We start from the raw sequence: 24,664 nt of genomic DNA, 5'->3' as shown, positions 1-24,664 counted from the left end.
ATTGTAATTTTTTATAATATTTTTATATAGTGTATATTTTATAGTTAAATAAAAATGTGTTAATGTGCAATAAATTTTAAAATTTTATTTTAGTCTCACACGTAGTGTCCTGAATTTTCAATTACATGTTTTGTGGCACGCCAATGCATTTGGGTTGTTGACCGCTGGCCTAGAAGCTTGACAATGGCATTTGGAACGTCAAGCAAGATTCCAATGACACTCCAAATGCCATTGTCAAATTTCTAGGCTTACAAGATGGCGGCACTCAACATTTGATGTACACGTTTTAGAGATGAAAACTTCAGCTGCAACCTCTCTAATTAAAGAACATGTATATATTAACTTTCATAATTCTGAAAACAGAATTTACTTTAAGGTGAGTATCACTTGAATGATTTTATCATGTCAAGTCAGTATATAATAATGACTTCCTTGCAAATTTCACCACTGATAACCACTACTTTAACCATAAACTATCTAATGGAAAGAAGGGAGAATACTCAATCTTCCTTACACACCGGTGATTCAATCAAAAAAATACACTTACGTAAAACCAGATAACCGAATTGCGACCCGAATACTAATCACTCCGGTTATCTGGTTTTACGTAAGTGTATTTTTTGAAGGGAGAATAATTCAAAGATAAATGATGATGATGACAATCATCTTAGCAACATACCTGTCCTTTATGGAAAAAAGAAAAATAAAACAAAATATCAATTTATAATTATTTCTATCATTTTTACATTTTTATACTTTTCATGCTTTTATCAAAAATTTCTGGAAAATTGAACATTAATTCTATTAATTTCTCAGTTACATATTCATCCATTGAGCATTTTGTAGAGAATGATATTAAACCTATTATATCATTACATTGAGCAGCCTTCATAAAACAGTAATTTTTATTATATGACAGTTTATACATCTGAGACATGTCCACCAGGCATGTTGCCATGACACAAATGAACTTCCTACTCTCTGTACACCCTCTGTTTTCTTCCAGATATTACTACCTATGAGTATGCACTGTGGAATGACATTTTCTCATTGCCAATTGGCTACATCTTATTCATGCAATGAAAAAGTATATCTAGCTCAAGCATATAAATTGTGAGGTCGCGGATAATTCAGATGTCCACTTATTTAAATTGCACATGTGCAGTGCCAAAAGTATTTAAACTGTGCAGTCAAGTCACTTATGTGAATATCCATTTTTATATTTAAAGTAAAATCAAAGTCATTTCAAGTAAGAAATATTGAAAATTTTCTGTTAAGTTTTTTAATAAAATTTTTGCCTTTAAATAATTTAATTCATTTCAAGTAATGAATGAAATAAAAATTAATCTTCTCTGCAAACAATTAAAATATAAGTAATGGTCAGCCTACACATTCTGCATATGAAAGAACTCTTAAAAACAGAAATAGTCATTCAATAAATATGATTATAATTTATATTTCACTTATTAAATTTTAAAAGTTAAACAGAAAAAATTAATATTTACCTATGTACAAAATGTGTAATAACATCACTACTTTTTAAAATATAATCAGTTGATACATTTTTCTTGTTAACTCTAATAATGCCATCTTCTATAAGCATTTTCTAAAAGAATAAAAAAAATCTATTACATTTAAAAACTGAAGTATTTTGCATAACATATGAATTGTGTAGTATAGTAAAAATATATTTATGGTAGAATAGAATATGTTGTATTGAATCTAAACAATGAACTATCTTCAATCGATTTAAGAGAAATAACAAAGATTTTATGAACAAGATCAAAATGTCCATTTCTTGTTGTGCATGTTGTGAATGTACAAATAATAATCGTCGGACTGTAAAAAAAAGGGAATATCTTTCCATCTTTATCCCATTTGAAATCTAGTTTGTTATAAGAAAAGATTTTAAAAATGAAAAGAAAATATAAATCATGACTTTGTGAATCCAGTACAAAATTTAATTTAACTTCAAAAATATTCTAGCAAATGTTTTTGATCAATACTGATCATCATTGGATCATTTATGTTCTAAAGTTAAATTTCTTACTGGATTCACAAAGGATATTTAGAGTATAGTTTACTGTAGTATTTTTTTTATTTGTGGTTTTAGGCCTTTACCGCTCTGAGAGCACAAAAAGGCCAAGAACTGATATGTAGACAAGAGTGTCTGTGTTGGTTAGTAAATGGTGTCCCAAAGAGGACTCATAAGGTCCCATGAATGGCTCATAAGAAGTACTAGTCCCTTGTGAGGGTTCATAAGATTACGTGTTTTGTGTTGTGTTTCAGTATTTTATTCTTCATGTTATGTTTTGTGTTCTGCTATTATAACTTACCATTGTTGTTTGTCGAGAGAAGAGGAAAGACAGATTGATAGAAAAGTTGCCGTTTGCATTTAGTAACCAACCAGACTTAACCTTAATTTCTGAGTTACTCAAAGAGGAAAAGAAGGCAGCAGTGAGCAATTCAATGATAACAGTTTCCAGCAATTTGAAATAGCAATTTAGAATTTAGATTACTGTAGTATTATACAGTTAATAGAATTTATGTTAGAAGAAAGAAAAGCTTTAAATCTACAGCAAGTACTCTTATTTGCTATAATGTTAGTATATAAAAAATAACTTTTAGGATCTAGATGGGATGATAATTTAGTTTTTACAGTAAAAGCAATAAATTAATATATAAAATATAAATAAAAGTTTTGTTTGAACGTTGTATTGTGCATCATTTTAATCTTTTTTCATAACTATTGTTCCTGGAACCGTGTTGTGTCATTTATTTTCCAAATTGTTCCAATAATAATTAATATTAGTTATTAACAACACTTGCCTTGTTGAAGATTTTTATTTCACAAATTGCCAACCATTGAATAATACCTATAACTTGAAAATAAAGATGTTTGACAAAACAAGCATTGATGACGACTAATATTTATTACAGAAACATTAATCTTCAATTTGAAAAAAATAATTTTTTCAAATTGAAGATTAATATGTGAGGTATTGCCTGGCCAAAAAGCAAAAAGGCTAAATGTTAAAATGAAATCCAAATTACAAATTTCGTTATTTAGCATACCATTGTTGTTAATCATGGCATGTTGAAAAGATCAAACTAGGAGAAAAAATGGTGTGTACAGATTTCACGAAAGTTTGTATTTTCCTCAGAGTCCCAGAGAATAGGTATGAAAAATTTGGTGCAGATTAGATAAAGCTTTTAGGAGTTAATAATGGGAGATGAAATCAGGAGGGATAGGGTGTCCAAATTTCATGATAGTCTTTATTTTCCTCGGGGTCCAAGTTAAACAAGAATAATTTGGAGCAGATCAAACAGCTAAGAATAGAGACAAATATTCTATTATATATATAAAACTGACAAAGGACCATCTATTCCAACAAACCAAGTAATTCCAACTAAACATAATAGTTTTGAGGAACCATCTAGTCCAACTGTTCTGATGGAACCATCTAGCTTAACATTGGATCTGATTCTCACTTGGATCAGTTCCAACAGCTCCATTTCCATAGAGAGAACTGGATTTCCACCTCTAATATATATACAGTATATTCTGGTAATCTGCAACTAAGTTAGCTGAATTTATTGATCAAAACAGTTTCTCTCTAAACTAACAAGAGGTTAAAATATATTGAGTAGATAATAATTCCCAACTCTACCCCAGAGTGTCATCAACAATTCTAGCTTTGCACCCAATAGATTTGTCAACTTATATATTTAATAATAATCTTCACTGTCTTTCAGTTACAATTTTAAAAACTAATGCAACAAAATAGAATTCTATTTTTTACTATATTTAGCTTCTAAAAAATACTATAGTTATTGATGTTTTTTAAACTGTTCTATTTGATTTTTATTCAATTTTATTCATTTAAAATTTGTTTTAACTTTAATAGTTTCAGTAAGAGACAAAAATTATAATGCAACAGTAACAACTGAGTGAAAATCAGAATTCAAAATGTCGTTTGAGAGTTTATAAAGAAATCAATTAAGACACAAACTTCTCACTAAGATAGTAAATAATGTTTTTTTCTTCCAAGTTCCAGTTCTTATACATAATTTTATTATGAACTGGAATACAAAGAAAATATTAATTTAGATAGAAAATGAGTATTTTTTTCTATCTCAATAAACCTCCTATGATTTTAATACAAACTTCACTCAAATACATTTTGAATATCTTAACTTACTAGTAGTTGCTGTTATATAATTAGTTCCATTAATAGCATATCATTTAAGATTTCCTCCTCTATCAGGAGTAATGACTCCCCGCCAAGTAAAAAAGTCACTGACTGGAATCAGAGTTGCCGATTTTCGGGGATTGATTTCTCCACCCACAAACACCTATTTTGACTTCAGTTTTACGGCTTAATTTTATGCTTGTAATAAAATTGTATGGAAACAAATGAATTTTATTCAAAATGTTACTCAAAATTACAAAATTTTTCCTAAGAGTTTTCCTTTGGTAAAGATAAGCTTAGTGCTTGGAAGTGGTATCTACAAGATTTTTGCCTGTATTATTGTTTTCTACATTTTGCCTCCAAGCACCAAGCTTATCTTTACCAAAGAACTACTAAAAAAAATTTTGACTGTCATCTAAATTTTTATAAATTTTTACTTGGCAAAATTTTTTCACATCTCAGATGTTTTGTTTGGATGTTAATAACTGTATGTATATTTATGAAGTTTTCAATGAATATTTAACATGTACTGTACATATATTTGATTTTTTTGAGTTTTCAAATATTGTTCTGTTCCAACTTTGTTACTTTTACTTTCAATTCTAAGCACTATAAGTTAGAACTTCTAGATAATAGAGGTTGAGGCGCATGTATTCAGCCCAAAACACGAATGGCAGACAGACAAGTGCTGCCATCTGGAAATTCTATACGGTTAATAATGACATTTGCTACGTCTAGAATAGCAAGTAGACAATTGGCTTAAACTTCTTCATTTTTTGTGTTTGTGGTTTTATTAAAATAATGATTATTTAAGCATGTACGAATAATATTGTAAAGAAACAGACGATTTTAATCCAGAAATTATTTAATTATTCAATTTTTTAGCAAGTGATGTGAAGTGCCTATAGAATTTACATATATTTGTCTTCGTAATAGCTTATCTTAAGGTAGGTTTGTTCTTCCACGACATCTTCTACCATCAACAGCGTAACACGTTTGTAAATTTTCTAAAAATTAATTTTCTGAGCTGCTTTCAAATTTACATAAGCCACTACTTCCCTCGACAAAAGTATCAGGTAGTCCTATCGTCCGATCGTACAGTAGGAGACACGACGCTAATTGAAAATAATTATTTAATGTTATTAAACATCCTATATATAATTTTAAACAGTTTAATTTGTTTATTTACCTTTGCTGGTAACCCTTGATGTTAAACGTATCCTCCATTTTTTCAACAAATTTCCCTTGAGTCAATGCGCAACATTCACTGTTTCACATGATGTTGTGAACGAGCGCCGCAAGGTCTTTTACTTGGACTTAAAACATCAAACGTGTACTTCTGCTTGCCATATAAGTTTAACATTTGTACTTGCACCTCAACCTCTCTAATATTACAAAACACCATTCTCACTTTTTCTAGCAAACTCTCATTAAATGTTAGTTTGTTTAATTAAAATTTGCTAGAAAAACTGAGAAAGATGTTTTGTAATATAATTTTATTTTCTTTTTGAATTGATTTATACCAAGAATCTTTTAATGAAAAGACAAAAGTGATTGTTTTTTCTAGTTTATTGAGTTTTTCTTCATATCACAATGTTGACCTTTCTGTGTTTATTTTATTTGACAATTTATTTATTATAAACTAAGTTAAGATTTTTAATAAATTACTCACATATTCTTCTTTGCTATACATAGGATAGTCATTTGTGATTACATCTAATAATTTTTCTCCTACCCAGTTGATTTTGCAGAACATATGATATAAAAAGTAATAGGGATATACTTTTCTCAGACCTAGGAAAACATTTTTAATAATAAAAAAAAACATAAATGTTATTATTTCTTATTGCCAACCATATATACATATAAAAGTTTTAAAATATGGTTTATAAAACACAAAAAATAAACATTTATTTATTATTGAATGTTAAGCTATAATATTTAAATCTATAAATCACTTCCATTTTTATATCTGAACAAAACTTAATTCACGTTCATTGATATCAAGTCTTTTCATTTTATATATAAAAATACTTATTTAAAAAGTAAAAGCAAACTGGAAGAGACATGTATAAATGCAAGGGATGTGGAAGGTCTACCGACGACTTGGAAATTTATAGTCGAAAAGTTTTCCACGAACACCTAATTTATGCCTTACTTTATAATTTCATGTTTTATGAATATACCTTAATAATTTATATTAACATTTGCTTAAGGTATTCTTACTGGATTTTTATTTTTATTATTATATCTGATTTTGTTTTTCTTTTAAATTTATATTTATATATATCATTTTTCTGCTGTTTTCTTATTTTCTGTTATTTTTTGTATTTAAATTTATGTTCCAATCTTCTGGTTTAACCTGAGGATGGCCTTTGGAATAGGTCAAAAACATTAGTTTCTTTTCAATAAATTATCTAAGCAACATAAGGTGCGTTTTGAAAATCTAATAATTATTTGCTGAGTACGTTCTGTTAAATACATGTCAAAAATTCTACTTTAAATAAATTAAAATTTTAATTTTTAAATATACTTATATATTCATTACTTTAAAATCATGTACAATTTTTTCAGAAACTTTGAGAAATGATTTTTCTGAATCATTTTCCAAAGTTTCTGAAAAAATTTCATTTTAATGTAAATATAATGCATTCTATTTTTGGATATCAATTATATTTCATATTTTTTCTGAAGAAATTTCATTCATCTGACAAAAAATTTTTACTATTTTTATCATATATTTTACATTTTATCAATGCACTTAGTATAAATCAAAAATAAAAAAAGATGAAGCTATCTAAAATAAATGTGCAACTAAATAATTCTGAATTATAAATTTTTCGCATTTAAAAGTCTGGAACTGGAACTTATTTACAATATAATAAAAGCCACCACAAATCTAAAGGTTTTTTCTAAACTTATTTATTGTTAAAAAATATTTTGTAATTTATATATTACTGTTCTAATTTTTAAACACTCATAAAACTAAGATTTAATGAAATGTTTTAGAAAGAAAATACATTTTATTTTATATCAATATAATGTATCACATTCAAGACAATGAATAAATAAATGTATTATAAAACACTTATGATATTCAGACTGAAAATTTGTTTATAACAGTGGTTCCCAACCTTATCTAGGATGCGGAATACTTTTGTGAGCAATTTTCTTTAGCGGAACACTTACTTAAGTTAATATGAAATATATAAGCTTGTCATCAGTTATTTTATTAAATTTGAGCAGTTATAATTCAAAATCTCTACTCATATTATTAATGCCAATTCTAAGACAGGAAAAAATATACCTAAATAACTTTAATGGGAAACTTGTGCCTGATGGTTTTTACATATTTCATTCAGTTTTTATCATTGCCTTTATCTTATTCGAAACAGTAGTACACTCCATAAGTACGAGTCGTACATATATATTTAAGTTTGTGAAAATTTTATGATTTTAATTTTTTGATATTCGGCAACTTGAATACGATTGTACACTTTCCGATTTGCGACTAAATCTGCGGAACACTTGGGAGATGCTTACGGAACACCAGTGTTCCGCAGAACACCGGTTGGGAACCACTGGTTTATAATCTAGATTTTAATGCTGTTTAATTTTTGAATTGTTCAAGAATTAAACATTAATTTTAAAATATTTATATAAATATTAAAATATAATATTCTAAATTGAAAACTAGAAGAAAAATCAGCAAAATGCTCACAAAACTTCCAGGTCAACAGGTCAAAGTTCACAGGAGTTGCCTATAGAACTAATTCAGTTTTATGGATTAATTTTTTGCTTATAAGGAAAAAATTGCATCAAAACAAATGACTTTTATTCAAAATGTTACTCAGAATAACAAAAGTTATCATTTATGCCAATTAAAACTTTTTATAACAATTTTTCTAAACAGTGTATCAAAAGTGTCCATCAGCAACATGTTGTTCAGCTTTTGGTTGTCAGCACTGTGTTAGTCAGCGAGTGCTGAATGAATTGTACTGTACATCATTGTCTTATGTTTTCACGTAATATCACAATTATTAAACAAAAACTACTGATTTCAAACAAAAACATCTGAGATGTAAAAAATTTTGTTAAGTAAAAACTTGTGACAATTTAGAGAACAGTCAAAATTTTTCTTAGGAATTTTTCCTTGATAAAGATAAGCTTGACACTTGAAAGCAAAAAGAATAAAACAAGTAAAAATCTTGTGGATATCTGTATTATTCTTTTCACTTCCAAGTGCCAAGCTTATCTTTACCAAGGGAAAACTCCTAAGAAAAATTTTGACTGCCCTCTAAATTGTCACAAGTTTTTACTTAACAACATTTTTTACATCTCAGATATGCTTTTGTTTGGTAAAAAATGTTACCGAAATATAACTTTTACTACAGTATAAATGCAGCTCTGATTGAGATGGTCAGGACCTGAGATCTAAAACTTGGGGGTCAAAATCACTCATTCAGAACTGTAATTTTAGCTTTACTATATTATATATAAAATATTAATATTTTATTTTATTTGTAATATCATTTACATATTTTTTCTGACTTTATTTCTCATTTTATCAAAATTTCCAGTAGAAAAATTTGATAAAATTAAAAATAGTCTAAAATAAAGTTATTTTCAATTTTTTTACAATTCAAATAACAAAAATAACATTACAAATGTAATAAGAATGATATAAAAAATATATTAAAAATTTAATATTTTTTAATTAAATTGATTTTTACCATTATCAAAATAATATTCTGTTTCATTAAAGGAATCGTCAGTTAATCCTGAAAGAGCTTCTATTCTCTTTTCTATCTGAAACTATTATAATAAGTATTAATTTTTATTAATGATCATTACTTTAATAAGATCATTTTATATTTTAGTATGAACATTTTAAAACATTCAGAATAATGCAAGCAATAGTTCTTTTTAGTTGAATAAAACTTAATTATAAATTAATAGTTTTGTATTACTGTTGAGATTTACTATATGAATTTTTGAATTTAAAAGAAAAAATATTTTAATCGTATTCACTATTACTAACAAAATAATTTTTTTCTTTTGTTTACCAAATGCTTTTCGTGTAAGGAATTGAAATTCCTAATCGGTTGTAAGCAATTTCTATATTTTACGTATTTAGTCCAGAATGAGAAATACTTGGAAAGCATTTTAAAATATGTCTTATTACGTTTCTCCTCCGCGTTATTTTCTCTCCTCGCGACACATAACCGACAGATTAAAAAAACAACTCTTTCGATGAATTAAAGACTATAGAAAAGCGGCATGTTTGACACGTGATCTAAACTCAATATCGGATAAATGTTGCCAGAAAGTTTCATATAATTTTTTAATTTTTTTTTTTCCAAGCGTTTCCGCAACTTTCGCTTCGATCATATTGACCATCTCTCGAAAAGTATTTCTTTATATTTCCCTTAATTGATCTAAAGCTGCAGCTAATTATTAATTTTATTATTTTTTCTTCATCTACTATAAACACGATCATTTTATTTTATTATTCTCTTAAATAAACATTTCTCTTTTATGTTACCTTGTTTTCATATATTTTACTTTGTATTTCATTCACCCTTAATCGATGCGAGTTGTGATTACCAAAGCCCCTTCGGCCGCCAATTTAAAGATAAATAAAAAGAAAATACAGCTTTTTTTGCAGATTTTTGCACTTTTCGATTGCTTATATTTCGGCAACCGCTTTATACAAAATCTTGAAATTTTGCAACTACCTAAGAAAATAATTTTCCCTCGAAAGACAAAATTATTATACGTGTTTAAGAGACGGAGAAATCGACCCCCGTAAATCGGCAACTCTGATTCCTGTATATGTAGTCAGTCAGTGACTTTTTTACTTGCCGGGGAGTCATACCGTGACTCCTAATATAAGACACTAGATTATTGAATCAAATTTCATCCGTTATTATTAAATACAGAACGTCCTCTAATATATGTCATACTTAAGTTCCTAAAACGTATCCTGAACGAAATGGTGTACTGTACATGCATGGAATATCAATTTCTCACCGAAATAATATATTATGGTGCATTGCCGACCAACCAAAAATAATTTATGTGCAAGTGTAAAGTGTACAATGGGAAACTGAACTGTTTATACGGAAGTGTCGCTACTTGTTATACTTTCAAGACCTAGTATAACAAGGTGACGGCCGGATGTTTGAGCGATTAAGACGTCGGTCTAGCGTTCTGACATCGATTCGGGCTGTTGAAGAACCCAGGGCGGTCTGTCAAGTCCCGTTCCATACAGTTCGGCTGCCCACATCGTGGATCTTTTCTTATCACACTAAATTTAACAGAAAAATTCATCACAAAACGATTATTGATGCTAATGTGTAAAATTCTATTTAATCCATGCAAGTTGTATTACCAGAGCCCCTTCGGCCGCCAATTTAAAGTCTTTTAATCTTTAAAAATTGGCGTTTCCACTTCCCGGGACGATGACCCAGGGGTTGGATTTGTGGGAAGCGAGTGTTCGGGTTGTTTCATTGTGTGGAATTACACAGAACGAGGCGCTTGACGTGTAAGTGCGTGAGTGAGAGAATTCGAGTAAAGGTTAAACGGTGTATATCTTTTTTCCGTTTTTGTTTAACTCTTTCCGCCCTGTGGGCACTAAGAGGGCCTCTTTTAGTAGGCCCATTATGGGTTCGGCCAGGTCCACAATGGAGCGACCGGATGGTAAGGGACGGGGCCCGACATATCCGAACGGACCACCCCCCCGAAAAATTCCTGGGGATTATTCGACCCGTTCGGATTCGATCCCGGGTCCCACAGAGCGCTGCCACCTTGACCGCTCGGCCATCCGGCCGTCTATCCGCTTGGTCACTGGTGGGCCTATGGGTAGTCTTTCCCGGATTGTGTCGAGCGCGTCTTTCACTACTCAGTCAGCCCTTTGACAGCCGGATGATTGAGTGGTTATGATTATCGAGCGGTAGGTCCTTCGACTTACCGCTTTGGAGGATCGGGATCAAATTTAGACGAGTGGAATAACCCTAAGAAATTTTTCATGGGCGGTCCGTCCGGATATGTCGGACACCGTTTCTCACCGCCCGATCGCCCCATCCTGAACTTAGCCAACCCATAATGGGTTTGCTAGAAAGGGCTTGTTTAGTACCTAAAGGGCTGAAAGAGTAAAAAAGAAAAAAATAATTAATACATTTTAGTATTAATTATTATATATTATATTAATATATATTGAAACGATACATTAAATAATTAATATAATTATTTAATTTATATTTAATTTTATATTATATATAGTTATTTATTTCTGTTTTTGGTAAATAAAATGACTAAATAAACTACCACGTGACTTTCTCTAACCAATTAACTTTCTAAGAATTTTCGTACATGCGCACACCAAACAAATTATATTTCTCTTTTACTGAACGAAGAAGCATGGACGCGGAAGATGTCGTGATAATAAAATTATAAAGCCATGGCTGGGGGAATCGTAGTAAGTGTTCAGACCAAAATGATTACATTTAAATAAAAAATAAACGAATTTAACAATCTAATCAATAATTGGTAAATTTTAAAGCTTAATTCGTGATAAACATTACACATATGTTGGAAGTTACTAAGCCTAATTAATTATAAAATTAATTTAACTAAATTCACCAGGATAAAAAATCGCGTGCTTTGATTTGTTTAAATAAATAATTTTAAACAAATCTACAAAATGGTAATTCTGTTGCTTTTTCTCGATTCGTTTCCATTTTAATTGTGTCACATTACGTCTTTTGATTAAAATCTGCATCACACACAAATCATCATCAAAAAATGTCTGATTAGACAATAGTTATCACGTGTTTTAAAATTTGGCTATTGTTTTTTAAGTCTGATTTATATTAATATCTAACTTCGGTTTTTACAGATGAACAAAGTAAATATGTAGGTTAACTCGAATTTTCCAAGCTGATTCATTTGAGTTTATTTCTTTTGAACAAATAAAAAAAAAAACCTGTTTTTTTTTGCTGAAAAGTTTATTAATAAAATATTAGGCTATTTGGTTCAGAGTTGAAAAAAAAAGATATATTTTAGCAGCATTAAATCAGTTAATAATTTAACAAAAAGGTAAGGTATTATGTTTATTATAAAAATCTTTTCAGTAGGAGTTAGGTTGCGACTGTGCAGACGCGAGCGAGCGAGAAGAGGTGATGACATTTTGTGCTCTCTGATTCTCGCTCATTTATTACGACCACACAGATGAGAGCGTGAAACGTCATCGCCTCTTCTCGCCTCATATTCTTGCTCGCTTGTGTCTGTGTAATCGCACCCTCACCTTTAGTATACCACGTGAAAGGGTGTATATAAATGATTGGCTTAAAAGTAAATTAGGTTATTGTGGTTTAATGTAATAAATTAAGAAGATAAAACTTCTATAAGTATTAGATGTTAATGGTGCGGTTTTTTATATATTGTTTAAGTATCAATTTCCCTTGAAAAAATTTTCTTATTTCAAAAAAATTAATTGATTTAACTTCACAGTTAGTTTAACCGTAGTTATTTCATCTGTACCGCATTTCATCAGAGACAAAGACTATTTGGTTTTATTCACATTATTCTTTATTTCACTATGCATTTCGGGTGCAATCTTTTCCGTTTATTTTGTGCCCCTCATCAGGTGTTACATTTCTACAATTGGTAGAGAACACATTATTGTAGTTGGGTTTATATATATATATACATACATACATACATACATACAAGTTATAAAAGATTATTACAGTTTTTTTGGACTAGTCATAAGGAATTATTACGATTATTACATTATTTAGATTAATTTAACAAAAATCATTGCAAGAGATTATTTCAAATTGTATTATTGTTAATATTATACGGTACTAACCTTTTTTAAGGCCATTCTGTCATAACAGAATGGCCTTAAAAAAAGGTTAGTACCCGGTAACACGGTAGGAAACAAGGAACACCGGTAACAGGTTCGTTTTTGGAGTTGTAGTTTATAAATCCCGGTGTCTATAGGAGAGTAGAACAGTACTTTAAGGTTAGTATTGTATAATATTAACAATAATACAATTTGAAATAATTTCTTGCAATGATTTTTGTTAAATTAATTTAAATAATGTAATAATCGTAATAATTGTAATAATTCCTTATGACTAGTCCAAAAAAACTGTAATAATCTTTTATAACTTGTATGTATGTATGTATGTATGTATGTATATATATATAAACCCAACTACAATAATGTGTTCTCTACCAATTGTAGAAATGTAACACCTGATGAGGGGCGCAAAATAAATGGAAAAGATTGCACCCGAAATGCATAGTGAAATAAAGAATAATGTGAATAAAACCAAATAGTCTTTGTCTCTGATGAAATGCGGTACAGACGAAATAACTACGGTTAAACTAACTGTGAAGTTAAATCAATTAATTTTTTTGAAAAAAGAAAATTTTTTCAAGGGAAATTGATACTTAAACAATATATAAAACTTTCTGTTGAGAAATTCGACGATTGTTTTATATACATCAGGGGTGGCCAACAAGTCGATTGCCAAGCCAATTTTGGTCGATCGCTAGCGATGTCTTGACTTAATGTATTATATTTGTAACCAAACGCAACTGTATGCATGCAGTTATGACTCGACTCATAAGCAGTGAGTGCACTTCATACTGAAACAGTGTATAAACATAGTATGTATTTCATACTTCCCCCTCCCCACTTAGACTATGCCTATGACAACAAGTCAATCACGACACATTTTTACGATAAAAAGTAGATCTTATGTGCACAAAAGTTGGCCACCCCTGATATACATAATACACTGCATATACACTGCTCATTAGTTTTTTTTTTGTGAAGAAGATTTAATAATATGTTTTCACATGCAATGAAGTAATTATTGAAATTCTTGTTTCATTCTAACAAATAATACTCAGAATTTTATTTTATTTATTTTTTGACAAAGTTTCTTAAAATGCAAAAAAAGTAGGATCAGTATAATTAAAAAAAGCAGTTTGATTAATGAAATTAATAAGCTCTTAAAATTGATGGTTATATTTTAAACAGAAATTCTCAAAGTAAATTTCATTTTATAAAGTTCTCTCTGATATTACAAGTGTGCAGATAACAATTTTATAATTTAGGAAAAGTTAAGTTGTAAATGTGTCTAAATCATTTGAATCTGAAAAATTTATTAATTGGTTTATAAAATGTTGATGAAATTAATAATAAAAAAAAAATAAGTAAAAACAGTTTCATAATTAGATATCTTCTTTTGATAGTTTTAACAAATTGAGCAAAAATTATATTTGGAGGATATGACAGATTTTTCAAACTTGAATTGCTGATATGTAATATTAATTAATATTATTATTATTTTATGGCATACAATGTTTTTAATCAATAGACAGTGTTAATTTGTAAGTATAATCTTTTCAAAATATTTGATTTTTGATATGAATGGTGTTGAGTTACTTTTCATTGTACATAATTATGTCATATAATTAGGTTGTGAATATTTTTGTTTTTTACTCTTTCTTTCCTGTGGGCAATAAAAAGGCTTTTTAATCATACTTTAATCAATGGGGGTAACCAGTAATTTATATAAATGTTCTGACATTGGAGACAGACTATTTCATGAAAAGTAGCTGGGATTTCTCATCTGGATTTGATCCCAGTCCACAGTGATATGCTGATGCTTTTGACTATCTAGTTATTATTCTGAAAATATCCTATGGAGTACTTTTTTGTATATTTTAAGTATTAAATCTAGAAAATGAGTGACTACTTATTGTGACATTCTCACAATGCTGGGCTGCAGTTTTTATTCATAATTTAATTTAAAAATAAGCTTTCCCTATCTGGTCTTGATTTTCATTCATCAAACTGTTCTCAAGATTAACAAAGGACAAATGGACAATGGAAGTATATAGATCTGCAATTTGAAAATTACAGCCCAATAAATATTTCTCCAAATTGATTCTTTAAGAGTTGCTAGTTTTCACAACTAAATTATATAATACAGTGAAATCTCCATTAACAGACACTCCTGAATAGTGGACATCTACTTAACTTAAGAAACATTTTAAAACTAAAACAAGAATCAGTTCAAATACTCTTTCAGTGGATGAATTTCAGTGGACCATAAGCATCCAATAAAGACAGACTTAAAATAGGAATAGGAGAGGAGGGCAGGTTATAAAAACTGAACAATGTTCATTATCTGTTAGAGAAGACAAATCTGGTTAAGTTGTCACCACTTATAATCATACATATTAATGTTATTAAACTTCTGTCTTATTGTTGAAATTAAGCTTATGGTACTAATAAACCATAAACTTTTCTGAATTATTCACTCATTTGACAAGAACCATAGTACAGTAGTAATGAAAAAGAAAGAGTTTTAAGACAACAGTGTTTATTTGGTGAAAGTTCAAACATAATGTTTTGAAGACTATTTGCCAACCACTTTAATGTGTAAGAAGATATTTGGTTTTCTCACATTTATGATCTTAATAGCTTTATGGTGGCTAAAGTGTAATTTTTAATAAATCAGTTATTGAATAAAGAAAAAAGTTTGAAAAATTACACTTACTTGGTAACTACAAAGAGTCAGTATATCAATTTTTATTAGTCACTTAGATCATAAAAGACTTTATAAATGCAAGAATGCTAAATACATTTCTTACCCCTTGAAGTGGCTAGCGAATCACCTTCCTAACTCAACATTCAAACTCTCATTGCCAAAACTATCCTTCGTCCATCCTTCTGTTTGTAATAACAGTTTCATTTTTCTTTTTGTTACTTCTGCTCAGGTAGTTTTTGATGAATTAATAATTATTTATCAACATTTACATTTTGTCGTAATTTTTATATGTTTTATTTAATTAAAGTATCCTATACGATCTGTTTGTAATTTGGAATTCAATTAAAATGTGATTTTTACAGCTCTAAAGATAAATAATATACTGTATGTAATATATATGTCTATATATATACAGGTAACCCCCGTATAACGGCACTTCTATAGCATGGATTCACTCTAATGGGGTTCGAGAATTGGGTAAAACCCTCGTACAACATGAAATCTAATAAAAACTATTAAAAGCGAACTTTATCTAATTTGAAAATAGGGAAATCCCCGTACAACGTTTCAATAAATGTGATAAAGCTTTTAAGTGCGAAAGATACCTCATTTGACATTTTTCATTTGAGCAAGTATATACTATCAGATTTTCATGCATAATTTTCATGAACTATTAATACTTAAGTACAGTAAGTAAATTTTTTTTTCCCACCTTCTGTTGATACATGTGGTCCTTATTGTTTCAGTGTTGCCAGATCTCACCGCTTCTGCTTTTGAGGTTGCCTTATGTTTTTCCCTTATTCCATACTTGCTTTATTCAGTCATTGGTTTTTAGGCATTGAACTGCACCTCCAACCATTAGGACAATCCACACCTTTACAAGTATACTTTAAGACTTTAATTGTGTCTCATTTTTGGCTACATAGATTAACAATTTTCGGTAAATTGCTTAGTGGTGATGGTGAAAACATTGTTTAATTTATATTAATATGTATCACTTCTTAAGAAAATTTTAATAAAGATATTTATCTTATTTATGAAAATATAATAGCATGTTTTTTAGTTTTTGGAACCTAACCTCCCCTTTTCGTACTAGTTCTTTGTTTCGTATAACACGGATTTGCATAACACAGCAATTTTTTGGAACATAACTCCCGTGTTATACGGGGGTTACCTGTAATATTATGTATACTTTTTTGTATTTTTATATTCCTAATGCAAATGTGATCTTTTCATAATTCGTCATATTCTTCAGTTTATAATGACCAGGTTAAAATACAATATGGCTGCCGGCATGTACCAGTCGGTACCTCTGAATAGCGGGACACCTAAATAGCAGACAAACTTCTTGGTCTCAATGGTGTTCGTTATTTGAAAGCTATAATTGAAAATAGATGTTTACTTTGAATAGATTTTTTTTAAATGCTTGTTTATTTTTAATTTTAATATGTTAATTGGCACCAATAATATTGTTTTCACATAATTTTTGCTCTTTTTGTCAAAAATTTATAAACAACTTTTTATTACTATTTCTAAATGTTGAATAATTTTGATTGATTTTAAAATTGAAATATATATATATATATATAATCAGTATGTGTGTATCCTGCAAGGAAAATTAAATTATTTAAGTATATGTGAGTGCATGTATATTTATGTACATAAATTTATATGAATTGAATAAAATAAATATACAGCAAATAAGTAAATAAAAATATAGTTTTATAAAATTATTAATTAAAATATTTTGAGTAATTCTGTATTCTGTATTTCTTAGTTTACATTTACTTAGTAATTTAAAGTTTTTCAATAACTTGTTTACTTTTGAAATGGTTACATTTGTATTTGGTATTAAAGAAATGTATTTCACAAAAATATATATTAATAAACAATTTTTTTTATGAAAGTAACAATATTTTATATGCAGTATTTTGCTAGAAGTCAGCACAAAATCTATTAAGTTGTTGCAAATGAAATGGCTGATTTTTTACTCTTGACTTTGAATGTTTATTAATTTGATTTAAAACTTACATATTCAATCAAAATTGTCTCTACCAACATTAATACACTTTTCGCAATGCAATAGAAATGCATTAATGCTAATTTGATAGAAATCATGAGAATGAGAGGTCAAAAAGTCATTAAAGGTATTTTTTATTGTGTCTTCATCTTTGAAGACTTTTTACCAAAAAATGTCCTTGTCCAAATGTATAAAAAATAGTCAGTCTGTTGGCAAAAAGTATGGAGAATAAGGTGGATGGGGAAGAATTTCATTCCAATGATTTCATTTTTGTGATAAATAATTAAAGAACTGCAGAACTGCTTCCAAATGATGCTGCTTGTCTCTCACTGAGTTCATATGGTACCCATTTGTCAAGCTTCTTGACTTTCCCTAACATTTTTAGATGTTGAGAAATGGTTGAATAATGTCCAGTATGTTCAATCTTTTCACGATTTCCCAGACAGTCAGGTGGTGATCTGATTCGATGATGATCTTCAGTTCTGATTTTTGAGATTCATATACCTGGAATAAAATTTTTTTGAACTATGCCTGGTGGCCTGCTCACTCACAGAACCTTCACCAAGAGTTTTATTGGTGTTTTGGGTTTCTTTAGCTTCATTATGCTCCTGCTTATACTCAAAGAAAAAGTTATTCAATTTCCTTTTTTTGTGTTGTCAGAAAAAGTACTCTTAAACATGTGGAACTCACAATATAAATGAGATTACATTTTTAAATTCACATATTATATATAAACATTTCAAGAATCCGATGTATTAATAATAATCCAACAATCAGCCAAATTAATTGGGCAGAAATTATGCTACAAAAATTAATTAGAAAATACATGATTACAACAACTAGAGGTAGATGTTAGGTGCCATCTCTTAACTGAAGTAGTAACTATAATTTAATTTTAGAATAGTGTGGAAGAAAAGAATGTGTCCAGAGCGGGAGTCAAACTTGCGACCTCCACTTATCATGCATTGCACTGACCAGTTATGCCCCCAGACCTCCAAAGCAATTCCTTCCTTCCAGACATATTTAAACTTTTTCAACATAACTAAATTTCATATATGTGTGTTTTTCCAATTGCAAACATATATCACTGTTCACATGGAAAAAAGTTGAACTACAAGGCCAAAAAGTTTAAATTTTAAAAAATGGCCATTTCATTTCCAATAACCCAATAGTTTTATAACAAGTATTCGCATTTTTCACCGGATGCTCGCCCTCTGGTGTTTAAAAACAAAACTATTCCATCTGGGTCGTTTGATTAATTCTTGTGTATTATTGTATTATCAGCAGTAAATATGAATAACAATAGAAGAAGCAAAGCTTTCTGTTGCGTTCCAAATTGCAATTTCGAAGATTTACAGGAGCCTAATATAAGTTTTCGTCTATTCTCACGCGAAAAACAGATGATTATTCGGAAATCGGTCGATTATATTTATGAGCTTCTCCAAATTGTGAAAGAGTGAATTAGACTTAAGAATTGGCAGTTTCCCGATTGTCCAACTTTCCACGAACAAGTTATGCTGTCAATTTTAAAAGATATTTTCTTAAAGTTAAAATGCCAGTTATTTTGTATGGGACACAGGGTCGGATTTAAGCATTTCGAAGCCTTAAGCCGAATGTAAGTCCCCTTACCAACCCTTCACAATTTTAGAAGTCAATCATAAAAAGAAAAAAATTAAATCAGACTATCTCTCTGATTCAATATGGTTATTGGAAGAAAATGATGTGAGGTTTCACTAGTCTTCTGTTTTATAACTGAATTTAATTAAATTTTTATACCCATTACTTTAAAAATCTTTTTTAAAATTGGTTTTATCATTTTTTTAAAAAAAAGACCTTATGTTAATTCTTAGAAAAAAATTAACGAAATACTACACAAAATAAAAAGTAAAGTATGTTTTGTTGGTTTGTAAAAAAATGTTTATTACAAAATTCGACTTTAATTTTTTTTTTGTTTGTACAAATGTTTGAGGCTGCTTGAAAGTCAAAGCCTAAGCAACAATTTACATAGCTTTTTACTTGTAAATCTAACCCTGATAGGACAATGTCAAAGCTGATGTTTTTAACACAAAGGGCACAAATATGCTTAGAACGATCTCGCTCACCTGCTTTGATACCACATAATGACGTATCCCGCTAGCAATAATTGTTCTGCTACAATAAAATTTATCGATAAACAGCTGCAAGCAGCATATATCATTATATCGGGCAGTAATATATGATTAATTTTACATTACTAGTTACAAGCGACCCAGATAAAGTAGCCATTTTGTAAAAATTTAGCGCCCTCTATAGTTCATGAAAAACGCGAATAGAAGCTTTGTATTTACTTTTGCCTAATTTGTGACAGCTAAAAGAAAGAAAAGCTTCCAATCATAAATACTCACATAAAATAACTTTTATTTTTAGATTTTAACATTAGGGTTTATACAAAAACTGACTTTAAAAAACTGGTTTTCAAATCTCAACTTTTCTACGAAACCAGTTTTCGAATTTTCCACTCCCCCAAAAATGGAAATAAGGAATGTTTACAACTTATTTAAAAATTTTTAAATTTATTTAATATTTATAAAATTTCAAAAATATAACAAAATAAGATTGACCATAAACACAACAAAAAAGGAAATGCTAGATTATCACATTAAACTATAAAATTTACTCCATAGAAAACCATAAAGAAAAAGGAATAACAATGAATGCCTACAAAATATTATTTTATTTCTTATTTTTCCTAAGAAAATATGATTTTAGAAAGCAAAGAATGTCTATAAATCTATTGCTCAACCGTGTCCTTATTTTGCACACAAAATTGCCAGAAAAAGAAAAAACTCACTTGCTACTGAGCTGGGTTTAATCATTTTTTAAAGCGTTAAAAAATAAATATAAATTTTTCGTTCTTCTGTCTGTACCCTCTAATACTAAAAATTTCTTTTTTAGTGTCTTAGGGCTGGACAAAGTCACTTCAGGTTCTTGGAGATATGTATTGATTTTTCCATAGCATTTTTTAAAGCTATGGCTTGATTTTCTTCTTCTCCACTTTTTAATCATCGCAGTCATCTTCTATAGAATAATTTGGATATAATTTCGAATAATATTTGTCCAGATAACTTAATGATATTAGATTTTGCAGCTAGTGGAAGAAATATGCTAGACGACTTTGTCCAAACGTTCTGTGGATTTTGTAAATAAAGGAGATGTGTTACTAATCTCGTTTGTCTCCTCTCTTGAATTTGTATACCTCTAAAGCATGTAACAACTTGGAACTAATTTCAGTTTTCAAATTTTTCAATTTACATAAGAGAAATTCAAATATGCCTTCACTGGTTAATAAATAGGATGACAAGATGCAAACTATGTCGTCCTAAGGCATCAGCTACTAAACATATTGGTTAAGGAGCTCTACAATTTTATAATACTCTGCTCCTTTCCATGTGTGTGAAGCACTGATGTCATTCAAAGCTAAAACAATGCATTCTTTTAAGTGTACAAATCTTTCTATCGTTTTTCTGTTGTTGAAAGATTTCTCCCTATTGTAGGGAGAATTGGACACTTTTTAGGCATATGGGTTTTTTTTCTCTTTTTTTTTGTTTTTGTAGTTAGTTTTATGAAACTTACTATTTAACAATATTCCTGTTTTATGTCAGAGATGATTTTGTCTCAAAATGTTGATGTTTTAAATCAAATAATTAATTTATTTATATGTTTAAGTCTAGGCTCAAAAACCGGTTTTTTTAGTTGGGAAACCCCGGTTTTCAAATTATATAAATTTCTTAAAAATACCAGTTTTTTAAAACTGGGTTTTAAAAACCGACAAACCCTATTTAACATATCATTGGTGCACAAGAATAGTGACACAACTCAAAAATTTCCAATTTCGAGTTTATTGTAGAAATGTATAGCAAACTCCCATATTTTTATATGGAAGAACAAACACTAATATTTATTTCCAAAATAGATTCGAAAATTTTCAAAATCCAAGATCATGACAAAGCCTTAACAAAGAAACAAGAAACTTTTAAGTGGCTTTTCTGGAAGATCTATTTTTTTGAGTTGTGTCACTATTCTTGTGCACCAACGATATATATTTTATTAAAGTACTTTATGGGTTTGATTTATTAATTTAATATCATTATTAATAAACTTTGATATTTGAATAAAAAATGAAATGTCAATTATTTAGAATATATGAAAAATTGTAAATTTTATAAAACAGTTCAACCTTTGATAAGTTTAAAAATTTCTAATGCTGTTTATTGTTGCAAAATATATATATGTTACTGGCAAAACCTGATTTTACGCCAAACTAGTTTGGCGTAAGCGTGTCAGACCAAACTAGTTTAGAATTATTATTTAAGTATATTAATGTTTAATTTAAGTTCATCATAAAACACAAATAAGTTCATTTTTAATTTTAGTTTGATTTTAAAAGTTATTTTTATTATTTCATTTGAATTTTTGAAAATATTTTCGAAAGTTAATTACCTTTAAAAGTGCATGGCTTAATAAAAAAAAAATACAAACTGATAAGTAGTGATTAGCTTATTTTTATTTTATAGTTTTGTATCAGGTCAGTCCATAAGTTCCTGGCATTTTTATGACCTTGAGAAAAATCTTGTTTTGCTGTTAAAAATGTCAGTCTAGTGTGATAATTTTTACATGGAAGTGTTAAATTGGATCTCATTCATATAATACTGTTCAGAATTGTGAACATTTCAGTTGTTTATTTTCGTTAAAATGGAAGTAACGGATGAATATAAACTGTTCCCTGTCTTCTCATTGCTGGAATCGGAGATGAGTTGCCACCTTCGATATCTAGGGTAATATTAATCCCGTTTTTTATAATTAAGTAGACTATGTTTAAATAAATATTGTTCATCTAATTGATTGCCTTTTAATTTTATTTTAACCATTAATATACTTGAATAATAATTCTAAACTAGTTTGGCCTGACACGCTTACGCCAAACTAGTTTGGCCTAGGCAAAATTAATTTGGTGTAAAATCGGGTTTTGCCGGTAACATATATATAATCTACAGAATGGTCTATTTTAAACAATTCACTAAAATAACTTCAAAAAAATACACGTACTGCCAAAAAAAATTAATCCAAAAATGCTAGACAAGGTAGAGCTGTCAATTTCATCGTAGATGGCACTACAGTTGTTGAAAACAGGGTCAACTTCAGTTTTTTAAAGAGGAATTTCCCTTTTTTTCCTATATGATTCTATGCCAAAAACAAACTTTCATCTAAAACCCTGTTCTGACAGAAGCACTCATTAGACATTATGAGCATTTGCAGTCTCATATGGCTGCCACATAGTGTATGAATGAATCTATGGATATTTGTGAAGTTCATTGAGAAAGAAAGAGAAATGCTTAAAAAATTATTAGGTTTACCAAAATAATAATATCACCAAATAGTAATAGTTTCCTAATGAATTTTTCACCAAATAATTATAGTTTCCAAATAATAATAATAATTCCCCAAATAATAATAGTTTCACCAAATAATAATACACTCAAACCTGTTTTTGTGCGATTTTTTATACGTGCAATGTGTTTTGTGCAATTATTTTTGTGCAGTATACTAATTTGATTGAAATTCATATACCGCACACAAAAAATCACACAAAACAAATCGCACAAAAATAGACCGCACAAAAAGAGGTTTGAGTGTAGTTTCCTAATGAATTTTTAACCAAAATTTTTTTTCTTTCTCAATGAACTTCACAAATGTCCATAGATTCATGCAAACACCATATAGCAGTCACATAAGACTACAAATGCTCATAATGTCTAGAAAATGCATGTTTTGAAAAAAATGTTTTAGATAAAAGTTGCTTTTTGATGTAGAATCATAATATGCAATAAAAAATGGGAATTCTCTTTTAAGAAAGTGAAGTTGACCCTGTTTTCACTGATTGTAGTGCCATCTGTGACAAAACTGAGAGCATCATTTCGTTGCTCCCTTGAAGTCTAGCAGTTTTGGTCAATGATTTTTTTGATGGGCAGGGTTTATTTTAGTGGATGATTAGAATGGACCATTCTGTGTAGGTAGCCTCTTAAACACCTATCCAGGGGTAAGAGAGATCTTTTCAGTGTAGGTTAGGTTTGGACTGCAGTGGATGCATACACTGGATATTATATTACTATGATAAGTGCTCATTTCACTGCTACTAAAAACATCAGTGTACAATGAACTGGAGAGAGGTATACAAGAGGCCTGTGCAATAGTGACACTAAGAATGCTACTTGCCAATGCATAACACCATGCTTGATCATCTTTTTATTGCTGATGAAGGCAGTTGTATTGAACCTGTTTATATAAAAAAAAAGATTTGTATTTTTACAGGATTTTTTTTAACATTTAAAAATATATTTTTAACAGTTGGAGATTATTTGTAGACTATGCAAATATAATTATTTTTGTCAAAAATGTATTTATTGATTCAACAGAAAGTAGTTTAATAAAAATTATGTACAGTCCTGGAAAAAAGTTTGAAAATGTCTGGATTTTCAAACTTTTCATTAAAATTAACTGATCTCCTGTAAATATGTTGTTGTTTAGGTATTAAAATAATCATAAACCAAATATGAAGTAAAAATTTATTTTCATATTTAATAAATTCAAATACAACAAATTACCGTATTAGCCCGAATATAACGCGATATTTTTCGACCATTTATTTTCCGTTAAAAAATCGACTCGCGCTAAATTCGGGGTTTAAGTAATGGAATGTAATATAAACAAGGACATTTTCCTACAGAGATTGAAACGCGACTGAACGTCAGACCTGGCTCGACCGACCACTTCAAAACAACCATGTGATCTAGTTAGTAGGCCTGCGCTTTTGTTTGCATAGCGCTACTATAGTA

The 24,664-nt window shown here is 29.1% G+C and overlaps 2 protein-coding genes across 2 annotated transcripts in view; one reads left to right on the top strand and one right to left on the bottom strand.

Moving 5' to 3' along the window:
* Nucleotides 1-9,468, bottom strand: part of LOC136978947 (pseudouridylate synthase RPUSD2-like) — a 48,723-nt gene extending 39,255 nt beyond the window's left edge. Inside the window, exons 1-4 of the mRNA XM_067274792.1 lie at nucleotides 9,260-9,468; nucleotides 8,927-9,008; nucleotides 5,866-5,987; nucleotides 1,506-1,606 (exon numbers count right to left, since the gene is read on the bottom strand). Coding sequence (XP_067130893.1) covers nucleotides 1,506-1,606; nucleotides 5,866-5,987; nucleotides 8,927-9,008; nucleotides 9,260-9,358 — 404 coding nt within the window. The 5' untranslated portion in view covers nucleotides 9,359-9,468. The remainder of the gene's footprint in view (nucleotides 1-1,505; nucleotides 1,607-5,865; nucleotides 5,988-8,926; nucleotides 9,009-9,259) is intronic.
* Nucleotides 9,469-11,547: 2,079 nt separating this feature from the next.
* Nucleotides 11,548-24,664, top strand: part of Usp10 (ubiquitin specific protease 10) — a 102,165-nt gene continuing 89,048 nt past the window's right edge. The window contains exon 1 of the mRNA XM_067274795.1: nucleotides 11,548-11,673. Coding sequence (XP_067130896.1) covers nucleotides 11,656-11,673 — 18 coding nt within the window. The 5' untranslated portion in view covers nucleotides 11,548-11,655. The remainder of the gene's footprint in view (nucleotides 11,674-24,664) is intronic.

The sequence above is a fragment of the Centruroides vittatus genome, unplaced genomic scaffold (assembly GCF_030686945.1).
Source record: "Centruroides vittatus isolate TY-2023 unplaced genomic scaffold, ASM3068694v2 contig_564, whole genome shotgun sequence".
Classification (NCBI taxonomy): Eukaryota; Metazoa; Arthropoda; class Arachnida; order Scorpiones; family Buthidae; genus Centruroides; species Centruroides vittatus.
This window is presented reverse-complemented; position numbering and strand designations above follow the sequence as displayed.